We start from the raw sequence: 16,938 nt of genomic DNA, 5'->3' as shown, positions 1-16,938 counted from the left end.
AGAACTGTTTTACAGAGAAACCCTATCTCAAATTTACACCCCCAAAAGAAAAAAGAAAAATAAGCTGGAGAGATGGCTCAGTAGTTAAGAGCATTGGCTGTTTTTCCTGAGGTCCTGAGTTCAATTTCCAGCAACCACATGGGCATGTGGTGTCTCACAAACCATCTGTAATGGTATCTGATGCCCAAAAAGATAGAACACCCATATACATAAAATAAATTGCTAAAAAAAAAAAAAGAAAAAGAAAAAAGAAAGATGGGTGGTGGCGTCGGTGCATGCCTTTAATCCCAGCCCTTGGGAGGCAAAGATAGGTGAATCTCTGAGAGTTTGAGGCCAGCCTGGTCTACAAAGCAAGTTCCTGGACAGCCAGGGCTGTTACAGAGAGATGCTGAGTGGTGGTTTGAAAGAAAATGGCCCCCAAAGGGACTGGCACTATTACAAAGTGTGGCCTTGTTTGAGTAGGTGTGGCCTTGGAGGAAGTGTGTCACTGTAGATGCAGGCTTTGAGGTCTCATACATGCTCAAGCTTCGCTTGGTGTGATACTCAGACCACTTCCTGCTGCCTGTAAGACGTACAACTCTCAGCTTCTTCTCCAGCACTGTGTCTGCCTGCATGTAGCCATGTCCCACCATGATGATAATGGACTGAACCACTGAACTGTAAGTAAGCCACCCCAACTAAATGTTTTCATTTATAAGAGGTGCCATGGTCATGGTTTCTTTTCACAGCGATAGAAACCCTAAGACACCCTGTCTCAAAAAAAAAAAAAAAAAAAAAAAAAAAAAAGGTTGGGTAGTAGTGGCACATACCTTTAAAGCCAGTACTTGACTTGGGAGGAAGAGGCACATGGATCTTTGAAAGTTTGAGGCTAGCCTGGTCTACAGAGGGAATTCCTAACAGCCAGGTCTACACAGAGGAATTCTCGTCTCAAAAAAAAAAAAAAAAAAAAAAAAAAAAACCAAAACAAAAACAAACAAATAACAACTAAAAAAAAAAAAGGAGGGCTGGAAAGATGGTTCAGAGGTTAAGAGCACTGGCTGCTCTTCCAGAGGTCCTGAGTTCAATTCCCAGCAACCACATGGTAGCACACAACCATCTATAATGAGATCTGGTGCCCTCTTCTGGCCTGTAGAGATACATGTGTGCAGAATAAATAAATAAAATCTTTAAAAAAAAAAAAAGAAAAAAAGAAAGAAAAAAGACACTGTTCTTCTAGATGACCTGGCAGCTACATGGGAGCTACAACAGTCTGTAACTTCATTCCAGGGCATTCAATCCCATGTTCTGGCCTCTGTGTATATCACATGTGCATACTGTATTCACATACATGCAAACAAAACACCCATATAGATGAAAAAACAAAACAAAACAAAAAATCCAAAAACAGCTCTAGCAAGTACTATCAAACAATGAAAAGGCCTAGGGACAGGTGTGACTGCCAAGACTAATTCTAGCACTTGGGAGGCAAAGGCAGGGAGATCTTATCTGAGGCCAGCCTGGGCTATGTAGAGACCCCCATCTCAAAAGAGAGAGAAGGAGGGAGGGAAAGAGAAAACAAACAAGGCGAAGGGGGTAACCTAGTAGTGAACCACGTGTCTGGCATGAATGAGGCCAGACATTCAATGTTCAATCCTAGCACAAACAAAACTAAAACAACCCAAATATATAAATACACTCATGCATTCACAAATATATCTTGCCCGCAATCCTATATACCATACAAAAAGGATTTTACCATTTTATTAGAATAAAAAAACACCACAACAAAACCAGAATGAACTGGGGGAGGAAATGATGGAAAAATCAAAACAAAACAAAACAAAAAACAGCAAAGATCAGCAAGGACAAAGGGAAGAGGCAGAACTGAGAGCTAGGTCGGCAGAGAAATGACGTTGCTAAGGAGCAAGTATCTACTTGATGACAATTTTCTGACGCAAGGCTCGGGGCCCAGAGCCAGGGAGTGGCTCAGGGGGTGGGGGGCCAGGGCCTAGGGCCGAGGCAGTGGGTGGTAGTCCATGAGCAGTGATATACTTCTTGTAGGCCTCACGAATGATCTTGAAGGCTCGAGCAGTGGCATAGGGTATGTCTGTAACAGGGTCCCGGTACAATGCTGGACGATGGGTCACTGGGCAGACCTCCCGAACAGGGACCTTTGGGGGTCGTCCTTGCGGAAACCACTCTTCAAATGTTGCATCATCACTAAATGTGATGAAGGTACGTGAGCAGTGAGCAGGAGGGATGGCAGGTCCAGGCCCAGCATGTGGAGTCAGTGCAGAAGCTGTAGGAGCAGGATCAAGTCTGAGGGCAAAAGACAGAAAGAAAAAAAAAAAAAAATCACAAAATGCCGAGAAGGCAAGAAATCAGGCTGTGGGTGTGTGTGGTGGTACATGCTTGTAATGTCACTATTTAAGAGGCTGAGAGAAGATGACTCCCTTGAGTTTCAAGCCACTGGACAGAACAAGTACCTGTTTCAGTAACAAAAATCTGGGCATGGATGGGGCTGGCAAGATGACTCAGCAATTAAGGGCACCACCCCCTACTCTCCTAGAGGACATGGGTTTCAGTTCTAGCACCCAAACAGCGGCTCACACCACCTGTCACACCACCAGTTCCAAGAAATCTGTCTCCTTCTGGCTTCAATGGGCACCAGACCCAATATACAAGCAAGTAAAATACTGATACACAGTTAACTGAAATAAAAGAAAATGCTTGGTGGTAGTGGAGCATGCACCTTTATTCCCAAGTGGATCTCTGTGACTTTGAGGCCAGCCTGATTTACAGGGTGAGTTCTAGGGCAGCCAGAGCTGCATAGAGAAACCCTGTCTCAAAACCAACAAACCAACAAAACACAAACCAACAAATGAGTAAATGAAAACCTGGGCATGGTGATTTACATTTGTTATCCCAGTACTAAGTAAGGAGGAAGACACAGGTAGATCACACGTTTGGGATTAGCCTGGGCTACACAGTGAGTGACCTCTAAGAGAAGCCAGGGAGACGGGGTTCACTCACCCTTCCACGTCCACATTCTCCTCCTTGGGACTGGGCTCCCCAACAAGTGGCACTGTCACCGAATGGTAGGTAATCACAGGCCCAGGGCATCTGCGCTTCTTGTGCACCTGCTTCTTTTTGTCAGCCTCCAGCCTTTCATAGGTTTCTTCAAGGCCAACAGGAGAACAAGGGAAGGGTCAGTCTACCTTTCTCCACACCCTTGCCCTTGATCTACTTAAATTATATTCATGTATTTATGCGTGTGTGTGTGTGTGTGTGCACACACACGTGCGCACACACGCATGCATATACACACATGTGCACACACATTAGAGGTCAGAAAGCAAATTGCCAGAGTCAGTTCCCTGCTTATGTCATGTGAAATCCAGGGATCAAACTTGGGTCAACAGGGTTGTTGGCAAGTGCCGATCCATCACAGATCTCACTGGGCCCTGTCCTGTGATCTTAATTATTAATCTAATCACTGCTACTCTGGCCAGCTATAGAAGTCCTTCCTTTCTCAAATATACACAGGTCCTTACCCACTCAGTACTCAAAGAATCTCAAGCAGGAAGAGGCCTAGCAATAAGAACCCACTCATTTCCTGGCATATTCCTCCCAACCCCAAACAGCCCAACAACCTGCTCCTAGCGCAGACACAAAGAGTCTGTCTGGTTGTCAGATGAAATACAATTCCTGATGATAGTTTCCCTTTTTAATTTGGGGTGGGATGGTGGTGGTGGAGACATGGTGTCATTATGTAGCTCTGGCTGGCCTTGAATTCAGAGAGCCACCTGCCTCTCGCTCCCCAGCAAGTGCTGGGGTTAAAGACTGCACCTTTGCCACTGGCAAGCTGGGACTATTAAGTGGGAGCTTGCTAATTGCTTCGCCTCCAATCTCCATTTCTCTGGTCACCCAGGTCTCAGTTTTTCTTATGCACCACACTGTCTCTGCTCTCCCCAAATCACAGACTGACCCAGTGAACGTAAGTTGAGCTCTTCTGTGATCTTGGCTTCCCTGAGCAGCTCTTCCTGGGTTAGTGGTCGCTCACAGTGGGGACCCTTTCGCCTCCGGGACTGTCCTTGCCGCTCCTGAACCCGAAGGAATGTTTGTCGTGTGTGCTCAGCTGTAGATTGACGCATAGACTTCCGACCTGCAGAAAGTACCATGGGAAGAACTCTTTGAATTCATTTCTACTTTCTTCTTTTTTTAAAAGACAGACTTCCAACATCGTAGCCCTGGCTGTCCTGGAACTCACTCTGTAGAAAAGACTGGCCTCAAACTCACTGAGATCCACCTACCTCTGCCTCCCAAGTGGTGTGCATCACCACCACCCCAACTTATTTATTTTATATGTTTTGGTATTTTGCCTGTATGTATGTCTGTGTGAGGGTTACAGACAGTTGTGAGCTGCTATGTGGGTGCTAGAATTGAACTCAGGTCCTCTGGGAGAACGCCCAGTGCTCTTAACCACTAAGCCTCCAGTCCCTGCTAAAAATGAAAAAGAAACAAAAACAAAAACCAAAAAAACAATCAAAAACCAATTTAAGCTTACAAGAAAAGTTAACAAGAATAATACAATGCCTACAGCCTTTAATCACATCATCTATTATAAACATCACACTTGTTTCACTCTATATATTATTTTTTAATGACAAGAGTTAAGTTATATACAGCTTCTCTTTATTGTATTTTTTTGTGGTATGGGGACTCTACCATTAGTTACATCTCCAGACCTTTTCATACATTATATTTTATTAGTACCTTAAACTTTCTGATTACATTCATCTATGGGGTGTTAGCACATGTGGAAATCAGAGTATTTTCAGAGTTGGTTCTCTTGTTCTACCATGTGGTTCCTGGGGACAAAACTCAGATTATTAAGCTTGGCAACCAACACCCTTACCTATGGAGACATCTTATCCTGGATCCTGTCCTGGAACTCACTCCATAGACTAGGATGACCTCAAACTCACAGAGATCCGCCTGCCTCCACCTCCAGAGTCCTGGCTAGCCCTCATATTTTTTATTTTGAGACATTCTCACTAAATCGGCCTTGAACTTGTGATTCTCCAGCAGCAGCCTCTTGAGTAGTTATGCTTACAGGTCTGCATCATCAGACCAGATATATTTCTAAGAATAAGGATTTTCCCAGGTTGAAGAGCTAGCTCAGTGGTTAAATGCTTGTTGAACAATCATGACCACTGGAGCTCAGATATTGGCACTCAAGTAACAAGCCTCCACCCCCCATAACTGTAACTCTAGCTCTTCTGGCCTCTATATGCATCTGCCCATACAAGTGTACATACACTCAAGAAGGCTGGCACGCGCACGCGCACACACACATACATACACACACACACACACACACACACACACACACACACACACCATCCTTACATGATAAAACAGTTATCAACCTTAGTTAAACATAGTGCAGACAGAACATTTAGTCATCACACTTAAATTCTGTCAGTAGATTAAACTTACTGTCAGAGCCATCATCCTGTAGCTCCAGTGGCAGCAAAGCCTTCTCCTCTCTGGCCTTCTGAGAGCTACTTGCTGGGGTGCTGACCTTCCGAGGCCTTAAGCTCTTTAAAGGCTCCTGGGGACAAATCAGAATCAGATACCAGAAAACAGAAGAGATAACGGTAAAGGTGAGGATTTTATCTGAGAAAACCAATGTCCAGCAAGAGGGAACACAATTAAGACCATCCAAGCAGCTGGAGGTGGTGGTGGACATCTTTAATCCCAGCACGTGGGGGGCAGAAGCAAGCAAGTTTCCTTGAGTTTGAAGTCAGCCAGGGCTACATTACAAGAAACAAAAATCAGCTGGGTGGTGGTAATGCCAACTTTTAATCCCAGCACTCGGGAGGCAGAGGCAGGTGGATCTCTTCGAGTTCAAGGCCAGCATGGTCTACAAAGCAAGTTCCAGTACAACTAGGACTGTTACACAGAGAAACCCTGCCTTGAAATAAATAAAGACAAACAAATAAATAGAAGTACCCCCAACAGAAAAGATTTCCTTGGTGTCTAAGGGAACAAGGGTCCTTTGTACCTTATAGGCTTTGGTGACGACTCTGCGCTTCCTTCTCGGCTCTTCTGCTTCTCCATCACTGGATGGTTCATCTCCTTCATCAATGTCAAAGTCAGAGTCTACTTCATCCTCTGTATCAGACTGGTCTCCCTGGTACTCATCATCTCCAGATTCCTGAGGACAAAGGGAGATGGGAACTGGCTGGCACTGTTAATGCTCCTGGAGGAGGAAGTGGATTAATTCACTCCCCTGACAGGGACTTTGGATTCTTTCCCATTTAGCTTTTCACTCCCCATAGAAAAAAGCCTTTCTAGATGATGGTTTCTAGTTGAGAATCACTGCCTTCCAGGGTTACAGGTGACTGGCCTGTATCATCTATAATACCATGTTAATTAATGGTATTATATAAAGGATGTGGTTTGGCTTCATTTACTGAAGGACAGAACATAGCTATGAAAAGAACTTGTAGCTGAGCCATGAGTCAGGATGGTTCATGACTATAATCCCACATTCAGGAAGCCTAGGCAGGAAGACTGCTGTGAGTTTGAAGGGAGCCTGTGTTGTACAGTAAGGTCTTGGATAGCATAAGCTACAGACTGAGACTCTACTTGAAACAAAACCACAAATAAGTTCTAAAATAAGGAAACATAGATATAAAATTCCTTGGTTAATTAGAGGTTCAGGTCAAACCTGGATTATAAGCCCAAACTAAATAAGGGCTGAGGAAATAGCTCAGTTGGTAGAATGCTTATCTAGTATGAATGAGGTCTTGGGTTCAATCCCCAATATTGTACTAACTGGGTGTATAATTGCACAACTGCAATCTCAGTGCAAAGGAGGTAGAATCTGGGGGAATCACTGGGGGCTGAACAGATGGCTCAGTGGTTAACAGCACGGGCTGCTCTTCCAGAGGTCACAGGTTCAATTCCCAGCACCCACATGGCAACTGTCTGTAACTCCAGTTCCAGGGGCTCTGACACCCTCATAGAGGCAAAACACCAATGCACACAAACATAGAGATAAACAACAAATTAAAACCAACAATAACAAAAAAAACTAATTCAAAGTCACCTTTGGCTATGCTCTCAGTTTGAGGCCAGTGTAAGGAACATGAAACCCTGTCTCAAAAACATGGAAACTGGGGCTAGAGAGACCACACTTACTGCAATTTTGGAGACCTCAGTTCAGGTCTAGGCATCCACACAGCAGCTGACAACCACCCATAACTCCAGTTCTAGAGGATCCTACCCTCTTCTGATATCCACCGGCAGTGCATAGATTTGCTACATAAACAATCATATAAGCAAATCAACCATATACATAAAATAAAAATAAATTAGCTGGGCAGTGGTGACACACGCTTTAATTAATCCTGGTGCTCTGGGAGCCAGAGGCAGGTAGAGCTCTGTGAGCTTGATTCCAGCCTGATCTTTAGAATTTCAGGACAGCCAGTGCTGTTACATGGAGAAACCTTGTCAAACAAAACAAAACAAAACCATCATGTGGGTGGTGGGAACCAAATTCAGGTCCCCTGCAAAAGCATCAAGTGTTCTTATCTTTGGAAAAATGTAAATGTCAAAGTAGTAAACTTAGGACTTAATCAGTGAGTCTCAGCCCCCTCATCTCCTTACCTCCTGACCTATCCCAGTGTTGGTCATAGTTACTGAGAGAAATGTGTTCTTTTTGTTTTGATTTGGTTTTGGTTTTTCGAGACAGGGTTTCTCTGTGGCTTTGGAAGCTGGCCTGGAACTAGCTCTTGTAGACCAGGCTAGTCTCAAACTCACAGAGATCTGCCTGCGTCTGCCTCCCCAGTGCTGGGATTAAAGGCGTGTGCCACCACTGCTCAGTAAGAAATGTGTTCTTCATGTGAGTTGGAACAGAAAGCTATGTGAATACTACTATGGGTAATGGGGGCCACTGAGAATCTGGGGTACATTCATGGAATGTTCCAGAAAGCTTTGGGAGTTAGAAGGACTAGAGTACAGGACCTCAAGTGCAACCTGCGATAATGCAGTTTAAGATTTGAATGGCAGCCTCACTGGAAAGGGGGAGAAATCACTTGATGAGGAGAAGTCAGCTGGACTGGGTAGCACCTCAAGCAAAGCTTCTCTTCAATCACTGATTAAACTAATGGATTAACTGTGGTACACATGCTGCCAAAGCAAGCAAATAGCAAATGGTTGAAACCCTAAGCCAGCCAGTGACTACCAGTCTTCCTAACTAATGTTTGTGAAAGAGACTCAGAACATATTAATTCCCTCAGCTCTACCCTGGTATTAAGACACATTACCAGAGAGTGGTAGATCAAGTTCCCACTAGTGTGCCCATTCTTAATATTTTTACTATATTATGGATTTATTGTCGTAGCACTGGGCAAGATCTTTTCCAGTCTTTAATACACAACAAGAGAATGCTCTACATCTACCAACCCCCTGATTACTTTAGTTGTACCTCATGTAAGGAAATAATGACACATTCTCCCTAGAATTTAACGCTAAATAAGTTTTGTCTTTTTTGAATATATCATATACTTCAGTCTTACAAAAGAACAAATTCAGTCTGGCTGCTAGGAAGCTCAGAGTCATCAAATATCATTTTCATTTTAGCATAGATTCTTGGAACTATTTCTGATTTATAAAAAAAATATATATATTTTTATTTAGTCTTTGAAAATTTCATACATTGATATATTTTGTTCTGCTCATTTTCTATTTTTATTGCTCCCAATTTTTGTTTCTATTGTAACCTTTCTTTAAATTCATTTCTGGAAGCATGAGGTGTACCTATAAAAATAACATCTCATAAAATGACAGGAATAGGAAAATGAACTTTGGAGGAAAGATGAGAGAGATCTATTTTAAACTAGTTTACTAAAGCTGTAGAGGCTCCTAGCTAGTTATAAAGTCTTGTCCACTGTTTTTTTTTCTTTTCAAAAAACTCCCTTCAACTCTACTCAACACTGTCCAGTATCTACCTCCATCCCAGTGCTGGGAGATGGGACCCAAGCCTTCAGGCATGCTAAGCAAACTATCTCTGAACAACGAACAACAGTGACATCCCCAGCCCAGCCCTTGTCCAGGTTTCTTTTCTGCCACTGCCCTCCTTACTCATAGTTATATATATGGCTGAGTCAGGATGGAACTGGAAAAACAGCCCATGTGGCTTAGAACTGGAGGTGACCCTCCTGTCCCAGCCTCCCTGAGACTACCAGCTCTAGAGTAATCTTTGTAGCCACAAATGTAATGATGGAACTTTGATGCCTCATCTCAGACCTCTAAATGAGAAGTCAAACTGCTTAATGCTGCTTCATTATGTCCTAATAATGACTGGGGAGGTGAGAGAGGGAATCCAAGGGTAGTGACAAGTACCTGCAATTCCAGGATTCAAGAGAGTGAGGCAGAGGGCTGCCTACTCTTTGAGGCTGGTTAAGTAATCCCATTTTTAAAAACTACATAAGGCCAGGTATAGTGGTGCAACACCTTTAATCCCTGTACTCAGGAAGAAAAGGCAGGTGGATCTCTGAGTTCCAGGACAGCCTGGCCTACAAAGCAAGTTCCAGGGTGACATGGGGAGTGTCACTCCTGGGAGAGGGGCACCCTAAGCTAGGCATGAGAGGCAGAGGCAGGTGGATCTCTGTGAGGCCAGACTGGTCTACATAGTGAGTTCCAATACAGCCAGGGAGGGCTACTACAAAGAGAAACCCTGTCTCTAAAAAAGCAAAACAAAAACTTACAAAACAAATCCAGCTCAGGCCTATACCCTCTAGCTGTCCCAATCTTTATTCTCCCAGAGAACAAAAGCAGACTTGTAGGTGTCACAGAAGGGCTTCAGTGCCCCTACAGACTAGTTCATCTTCTTCTCCAACTGAACCTTTCCCTTTCCCGACTCTTCATCCAACCAAGGCCTGCTTTTTATAATGTCCTCAGTTTAAATGTTATTTCCTTCCCCATGAGTGCCTACCTTTAACCACTCTGGGGCATTCAAGATAGTGTGGGTAAAGTAGCTGGCAGTATAACCCTGACCACTTGAGTTTGATTCCTGGGGTTCCTATGATGGATGGAGAGACTGAATCCCTCCAAGCTGTCCTCTGATCTTCATATGCAAGGACACAAACATAATACAATTTAAAAAACAAAGCACAAACCTCTCCGTTACCATAGGATCTCATGTTCCCTTGACTTTAAGTCTTCATCATAAAGTTTCTTTGTTGACTGTGAACCCAGACAGTTCCCCTGCAGGATGGGGCTTCCTTTTTTCATTTTTTGCCAGGGGCTGGTAACCCAGGATCTAGGGCTTACTAGGCAAGTGGTCTACTGCTAAGGCACAAAATACAGTCCCAACCCCAGTCAGCTTTTAATATGTTTCCAAAGAGCCCATCACAACCTATCACATATGGTACACTGACATGGTTGTTCAACATATATTCAAAGAATAGTTCCTATTAATAAAAGTTTAGACAAGAGGTAGTCCTGAACGAAAACAGACTGAACTCTAACCTTACAGACCTTACAAACCAACCGGAGAATGGAAGGAAGCCAAATTTAATTAGAAACTCAAATTGTGTTTCTATGATGGAAATAAATGGATTCTCTTAGAACGGTCAATAAAGGGTTATCTAAGAAAACCGTACACAAGTGATTTGAAAGCTGAAAACGGGATATGCTAATTAAGTTTGTTTCTGAAGCGGTTCCTTTTTGTAAATAAGAAAAAGCAGACAACAGACAAAGACACAGACACACACACACAGTGTCCCTCCCGACTCAGGACATTAGCTCTCAGAACACCTCTGCTCCCCGCCCCCTTCCTCTTTGTCCAGGGTTTCCCCTTCAAGATTCCGCTTCCTCCCCTCCTTCCTGGGCCCGGCTCTTGCCTCTGTGAAACCCCCGTAAGTCGTCTGGTAGAACTCATCTTCCTCCTCTGCTTCTAGGAGCCCAGAAAGCCGGTTCCCAGCGGTCTTCCGAGGGGCCCGACCCCCAGCCAAACTCATACCGCCTACACAGACCGTGCCGCCACCCGCAACCCCTGGCCCAGTTCGCGTTCTCGGAGATCGGTGCTCTACACTACTTCCTGTGGGCGGCAGCCAATGACGGAAGCCCAGCGACTACAGGCAAAAGCAGCCGAGCGTCGAACGGCTCTAAACCTAGCCTCTATAAGCCTTCTTCACCAGGCTGACCTGGCTGCTCTTGGGCAGAGCCTAGGAACAGTACCAGGATTACCCCTTCACACCACCCACTTTTTTTGTTTGTTTTTTGTTTTCAGACAGGGTCTCGCCGCATAATTCTTGGCAGGCCTGAAACTGTCTATGTAGAGCAGCCTGGCCTCGAACTCATAGAGAGCCTCCTGCCTCTGTCTCCTGAGTGCTGGATTTAAAGCTGTGTGCCACTAGGCCCCGCTGCAAGTTCCTTTCCCCCCCCCCCACCATTTTGATTTTAATTCTGCTAATAGAAGCCTTCCTAAAAATCCTGGCCTTTTCACTTTCCTCCTCTAAAATTCCAATGACAGCCCTATACTCTCACCAACTATAGGGCACGAGAATCACAAATTCAAATCATGCCTAGTTAGTGTAGTAGAATTGCCTGAAAATGTAAAAGATGAAAAGAAGCCTCGGGATATAACAGTGGAGGTGTGTTTGTTTAGCTTACACGTTCTTGGATTCTACCCCTAGCATGCTTAAAACCAACATTATTGTGATTAAGAACAGAACCTGATAGTGCCTGGTAGTGGCATATACATTTAATCCCTGCATTGGGGAGGAGGTGGATCTCTGAGTTTGAGACCAGTCAGGGCTACAGAAGGAGTTCCAGAACAGTCAGGGTTATACAGAGAAACCTTTATCACAAAGAAAACAAACAAACAGAGAACAGTACTTTAAAAGCAGGGGTGGTGTCAGACATCTGAAACCCCTAGCACTTGGGAGTTCGAGGCAGGAGGATCACAATCTATGGCCATCCTGGGTTACCATAGGAAGTTCTGGGCCAGCCTTAGTCACATAGAAAGCTTTTGTCTAAAGAAAAAACAAAACTAACAAACAAACAAAAAAACAACAGCAACAACCCACGGGCAACTAAGTACCTGGTCTGGTGTTCCACACCTTTTTAATTCCAACACTCAGGAGTCTGGGGCCAGGGAACTCTATGTATTAGAGACCTATGCTTGTTCTACAAAGCAACTTCTAGGCCAGCCAGGCTACAAAATGTGACCCTGCCTCAAAACAGCAATAACAAAAGCAAACAGCAGCAGCAACAACAAAAGCCCAGTGTGATATTTTGGACTTGTAATCTCAACACTTTGGAGGGAGACTGAACAGGAAGATGTGGACAAAACAAAAAAATTAACAGACTTATCTTGAAAGTCTTATAGCAGTGTGACACATGACAAGTAGCTTTCTGTTTCTGGATCTCACATTTTTCATCTGTAAAGTGAGATGAGACATGATTATTGAGGTGAAGGGGATGTAACCCTTGTAAACTGCTTAGCACAGCATTTAGTAAATTCATAGTGAACATTAGTAGGAAACTGTCATTAGCATGAGCTTCTAGGTCATTGGTGGTTCTCAACATGTGCGTCATGACCCCTTTAGGAGGTCAAATGCCCTCTCACAGGGATTGCCTAAAATATTAGAAAACACAGATATAGCCAGGCGATGGTGATGCACGCCTTTAATCTTAGCACTCTGGAGGCAGAGGCATGTGGATCTCTGTGAGTTTGAGGCTAGACTGGTCTATAGAGCGAGTTCCAGGGCAGGCTCTGGAACGAGAAACCTTGTTCAAAAGAAAAAAAAAAACCAGATATTTATGTTGTAATTCATAAGTTATGAAGTAGCAATGAAAATAATTTTATGATGGGGGTCACTACATGAAGAACTGCATTAAAAGGTCAAAGCATTAGAAAGGTTGAGAACCACTGCTCTAGGTCCTTCCTAATTTGTCTTCTCCCTGTCTCCGCAGATTTACCCCTTGCTACATCATCCTATTTTGGTGTCACTCTTCTATCACTTCATTCTCTGTCACATTTCCAGAATTTTCCTTCGCTTTAGTATTCCTTTCATCTCCTTTTGGCAAATTTTAAATTCTATAGGACAGTGAAGTGTTCCCAAATACCCATTTTTCTCTTTCTAGACACAGCTTCCATAATCCTGGAAAGGATGTCTCCCAGAGTCTCTGGAATAGTTCCAAATTCAAGTAGTCTGTGTTGTCAAAGCTGTGTCAAGTTTTGTTCTCATTGTTTGTTCTGAAAATACAGTTAGGAAATATAGTTGTCTTTTTTTAAACATTTTTTGATCGACCAGTCTTTATTATGTGTAGTGTTCTGCTGCATGTATGGCTGCAGGCCAGAAGAGGGCACCAGATTTCACTACAGACAGTTGTGAGCCACCATGTGGTTGCTGGGAATTGAACTCAGGACCACTGGAAGAGCAGACAGTGCTCTTACTACTGAGACGTCTCTCCAGCCCCAATATAGTTGGTTTTGAAACAGGGTATCACTACACAGTTCTGGCTGCCTTGGAACTCTCTCTGTTGATTTGACCATGCTAGCTTCAAACTCACAGAAGTCTTCCTGCCTCTGTCTCCCAAGTGCTAAAGTTAAAGACATGCACCACTACTCCTAGGCCCCTTCTTGATTTTTTTTTTAAAAAAGAATATGTTTAAATTTTTTATACATTAAAAAAACTGTGTGTGTGTTCACGTGTGCAAGCACATGCCACTGTACTGTTGTGGACAGTAGAAGACAACTTGTAGGAATTGGCTCTCCCTTTGACTATGTTTTTGATACCCTGTGTCGTAGACAACATCAAAACAAAGAAAGGAAGGAAGAAGAAAAGAGAGGAAGAAAGAAAACTGACTGGGGCTCAAAGTCAATAGGCTAGATGGCAAGTACCTCTATCCACTGAGCTGTTTTTTGAGATAGGGTCCCATTATGTAATCCAAGCTAGCTTGGGATTCAGTACTAACCAGGTCAGACCTGAACTGGTCTGCCTTGAGTGTTTCATGCTACTAGGCTGAAAGATGAATTTTTTTCCCTTTTGCTGTTTTTTTTCTTCCCTTTATTGCTGAGAATTGAACCCAAGGCCTCAAGAATGCTAGGGAAGCACTCAACTACTGAGGTACATCCCAAGTGAGAAGGGTTGTATCTGTCTATACTAGGAATTCTGAGTGTCTGGCATAAAGTTGGGACTAGGTAATTAATGAAATAAATTAATAAGGCACTCATTCTTTTACTGTTCTTTTTAATTTTTTTTTCCAGGGCCAGGGATTAAATTCAGGGCCTTGGACAAAATAGGCAAGCTGAGTTATATCCCTAGCCCCCAGAGGTGCTTTGATAAAACACACATGCACTCAAGACTGAATGGATGGCCTGATTTTGAGGTCATCAGATTGCCTTCGTCCTGAAAGTATGTATCGGTGAACTCCCTTCTCCATTTCCTCAGGAGGACCAAGCCCACGCATTCAGCTCTGCCCCTGCTTCCATACCGTGCCACATCACCTCAATTCTGCTATGCCAGGAATGTTACTAGGGAAGAGTAGCGCCATGACTCAGAGGACAACTCTGGGACTGAGTAGGAGCTTTGGCAGAGAGACTTAGGGATAAAAATGCTTCTGAAACATTCCTAGCTCTCCTTTTTGCTGTGCTTACCCTCCAGATGAGGACATGCTCTTTTGCCTGTTGCCTAGCTGTTCTGCAAATCAAGGTTTTTCTCCCTTAACTTTCTGAGTACCTGGGACCTCAGGCATGTACCACCACACCCAAATCTTTAAGTAATAATTATATTATTGTTATTATTTTAAGACAAGGCCTCACCATGTAACTCTGGCTGTTCTGGAATTGGCTATGTACTGGAATTAAAGCATGAGCTATTATACCTGGCTTTACCACATTTTAATCCTAACTCTTAATTTTAATTTTTGAATTTCACCTTCATCCATCTATATATTTAGAAGACATATTTAGAGAACCTTATATGTGCTAGGAATAGTACACATTCTTGAGCAGTAAAAAGGAAAAGGCATCTTTTTCACTCTAAAAAACCACAGTTTTATGAGGGAGATACAAGTAAACAAATAACACAAGGTGGAGAGATAACAGTGGCCATTTTCTGGTACTTAAGGTAGAAACAAAGGCAACTAAGAAGGTGTGAAGTGGATTTTTTCTTTCAGGGCTGAAATAAAATTATAGGAAGAAAATTCTGTTTTTTAACTGCCTTAGCCATTCAGGTCTTATTGGCTTATTTGCAATTTCAAAATCAGAAAAAGCTTTAATCTCTACCTTGGCTGATTTTTTTTTTTAACAATTTAGGAAATAGTATTAGCTGAATTTACACTTAATTAATGTAGGGTGTGTGTACTCATGCTTGTGGAGGTCAGAGGAAAATGGGAATGGATCAATTCTCTTATCCCATCATGGGGTCATCAGGCTTGGTATTTTATCTGATGACCCATCTTGACAGTTCCAGGCAACTGCAAGCCTTTTCTGGAAATGTGGGCAATTTATTCAACGGTATTTACCGAGTACCTGTGAGACAGTACAATGCTATTGAGCTGGGTGAAGACTTTAGTTAAGTGTAGCATAACATACAATGCTTCAGTGCAACCTCCTCACAATGTACATTCAGTACCCAAGGAAGCAGAGAGAATCCAGCAGATGGCAGTAAGGAAACAAATATTTTAGATCTTGAAGGAAGAGGAAGAAATCTGAGGTTAATGAATGGGAGATATTCGATGGTTTCCCTTTGGAGAAATATCTGGATAGGTATCCAGGGCACCTTATGGCCAATAATCTGAGGGTTGTTTTTCCATGCCTTTTTATTTATTCATTTCTCAAATTACTAAGTGCCTTCCTGGTACAAAGACTTGACAGGAGATGGACATACAAGTGGGAAGCAGTCTTTGCTCTTCAGAAGCTCAGTTTGTTTAGAGGTCTTCACTAGGGCTCCTACAATGTTCACAGCCACCACGGTTCTTTGCTAAAACTTGACAGGGTTCATAGAACATTAGACTAGAATGGGATCCCTCTGTTTTTCCGTGCCCTTTGGAGCATAGATAATTAGCAACTGAACGCTAAGGACTTTGGAGCCGGAGAAGATTGTGTGATGCAGTCTGATTGAGTTCTATAGTTTATTTCACTGGTCTTTTAAAGTTTGCTTTTTTAAATGTATGTTTCTTACTTTTCTTGTTGTTATATTGTTTTCAAACATTTACATTTACTGAACTCATCACTGTGCCTAGCATTGTTTGAGGCAAACAAAACAGATCTAGTCTCATGTCTTTCTTTCTTTCTTTTTTTTTTTTTTTCTTTCGAGAAAGGGTTTTTCTGTATTGTTTTGGAGGCTGTCCTGGAACTCGGCTCTGTAGACCAGGCTGATCTCAGACTCAGAGATCCACCTGCTTCTGCCTCCCGAGTGCTGGGATTAAAGGCAGGCGCCACCAATGCCCGCCTGGCTTAGTGTCGGGTCTTGAGAAGGAAGGTGTCAAAAGTCCGCACTTTAAAAAGTAAAGGCTTGAAGAATTCTTGTTGGTTGTGATGTTTTGTAGTACACAAGTGCTTAGCATCTCGGACTTGGCACCAGAGCTGCATCTTGGATTCTTTCCAGGGCTGTCATTTGAAGCGCTCAGTTCTTCTCAACCAGAATTCACAGCAAGCTGAACGCAACACCGTCAAAGATACGAACCTATATTGGCCTATCGAGCCACCGTCCGCACACGGTCTTCCGCCGTGGATTCCTCAGGGTGTGACGTGATCTGTCACGTGGCCCAATGCCACCTCCGGATTGGCCTTGTTTCTTTCTGGATTGAAGGATGGAGCGTTGAGAAGGTGGGGCGCAAGCGCAGTACTGGGGTTTCCTTGGCCGCCCACCCTGAGCTCGGCGGTGGAGTTGGCGGTAAACAGGCAGTGTCTGGGGAGGAGGGGGAGGG

The 16,938-nt window shown here is 43.5% G+C and overlaps 1 protein-coding gene across 1 annotated transcript; it reads right to left on the bottom strand.

Annotated features, from left to right (window-relative positions):
• Positions 1-1,713: 1,713 nt before the first annotated feature.
• Vps72 (vacuolar protein sorting 72 homolog) lies at positions 1,714-11,092 on the bottom strand. The gene is made up of 6 exons (XM_051198905.1): positions 10,899-11,092; positions 6,050-6,202; positions 5,482-5,596; positions 3,968-4,144; positions 3,013-3,157; positions 1,714-2,298 (listed from the first exon to the last, which is right to left on the bottom strand). Exons 1-6 carry the CDS (start codon positions 11,013-11,015, stop codon positions 1,911-1,913), a joined length of 1,095 nt encoding a protein of 364 aa, XP_051054862.1. The 5' UTR covers positions 11,016-11,092; the 3' UTR covers positions 1,714-1,910.
• Between the last annotated feature and the right edge of the window lie 5,846 nt (positions 11,093-16,938).

The sequence above is a fragment of the Phodopus roborovskii genome, unplaced genomic scaffold, assembly GCF_943737965.1.
Source record: "Phodopus roborovskii unplaced genomic scaffold, PHOROB, whole genome shotgun sequence".
Taxonomy (NCBI): domain Eukaryota; kingdom Metazoa; phylum Chordata; class Mammalia; order Rodentia; family Cricetidae; genus Phodopus; species Phodopus roborovskii.
The sequence above is the reverse complement of the archived record's forward strand: the minus strand, read 5'-3'. Positions and strand labels throughout refer to the sequence as shown.

Coding starts and splice junctions, on each gene's coding strand:
- Vps72 (XM_051198905.1), bottom strand. CDS start 11,015: ATGAGTTTGGCTGGGGGTCGGGCCCCTCGGAAGACCGCTGGGAACCGG. Junction 5,597..6,049: donor TCGTCACCAAAGCCTATAAG/GTACAAAGGACC, acceptor ATTTGTCCCCAG/GAGCCTTTAAAGAGCTTAAG. Junction 2,299..3,012: donor GAGAATGTGGACGTGGAAGG/GTGAGTGAACCC, acceptor TTTTGCCCTCAG/ACTTGATCCTGCTCCTACAG.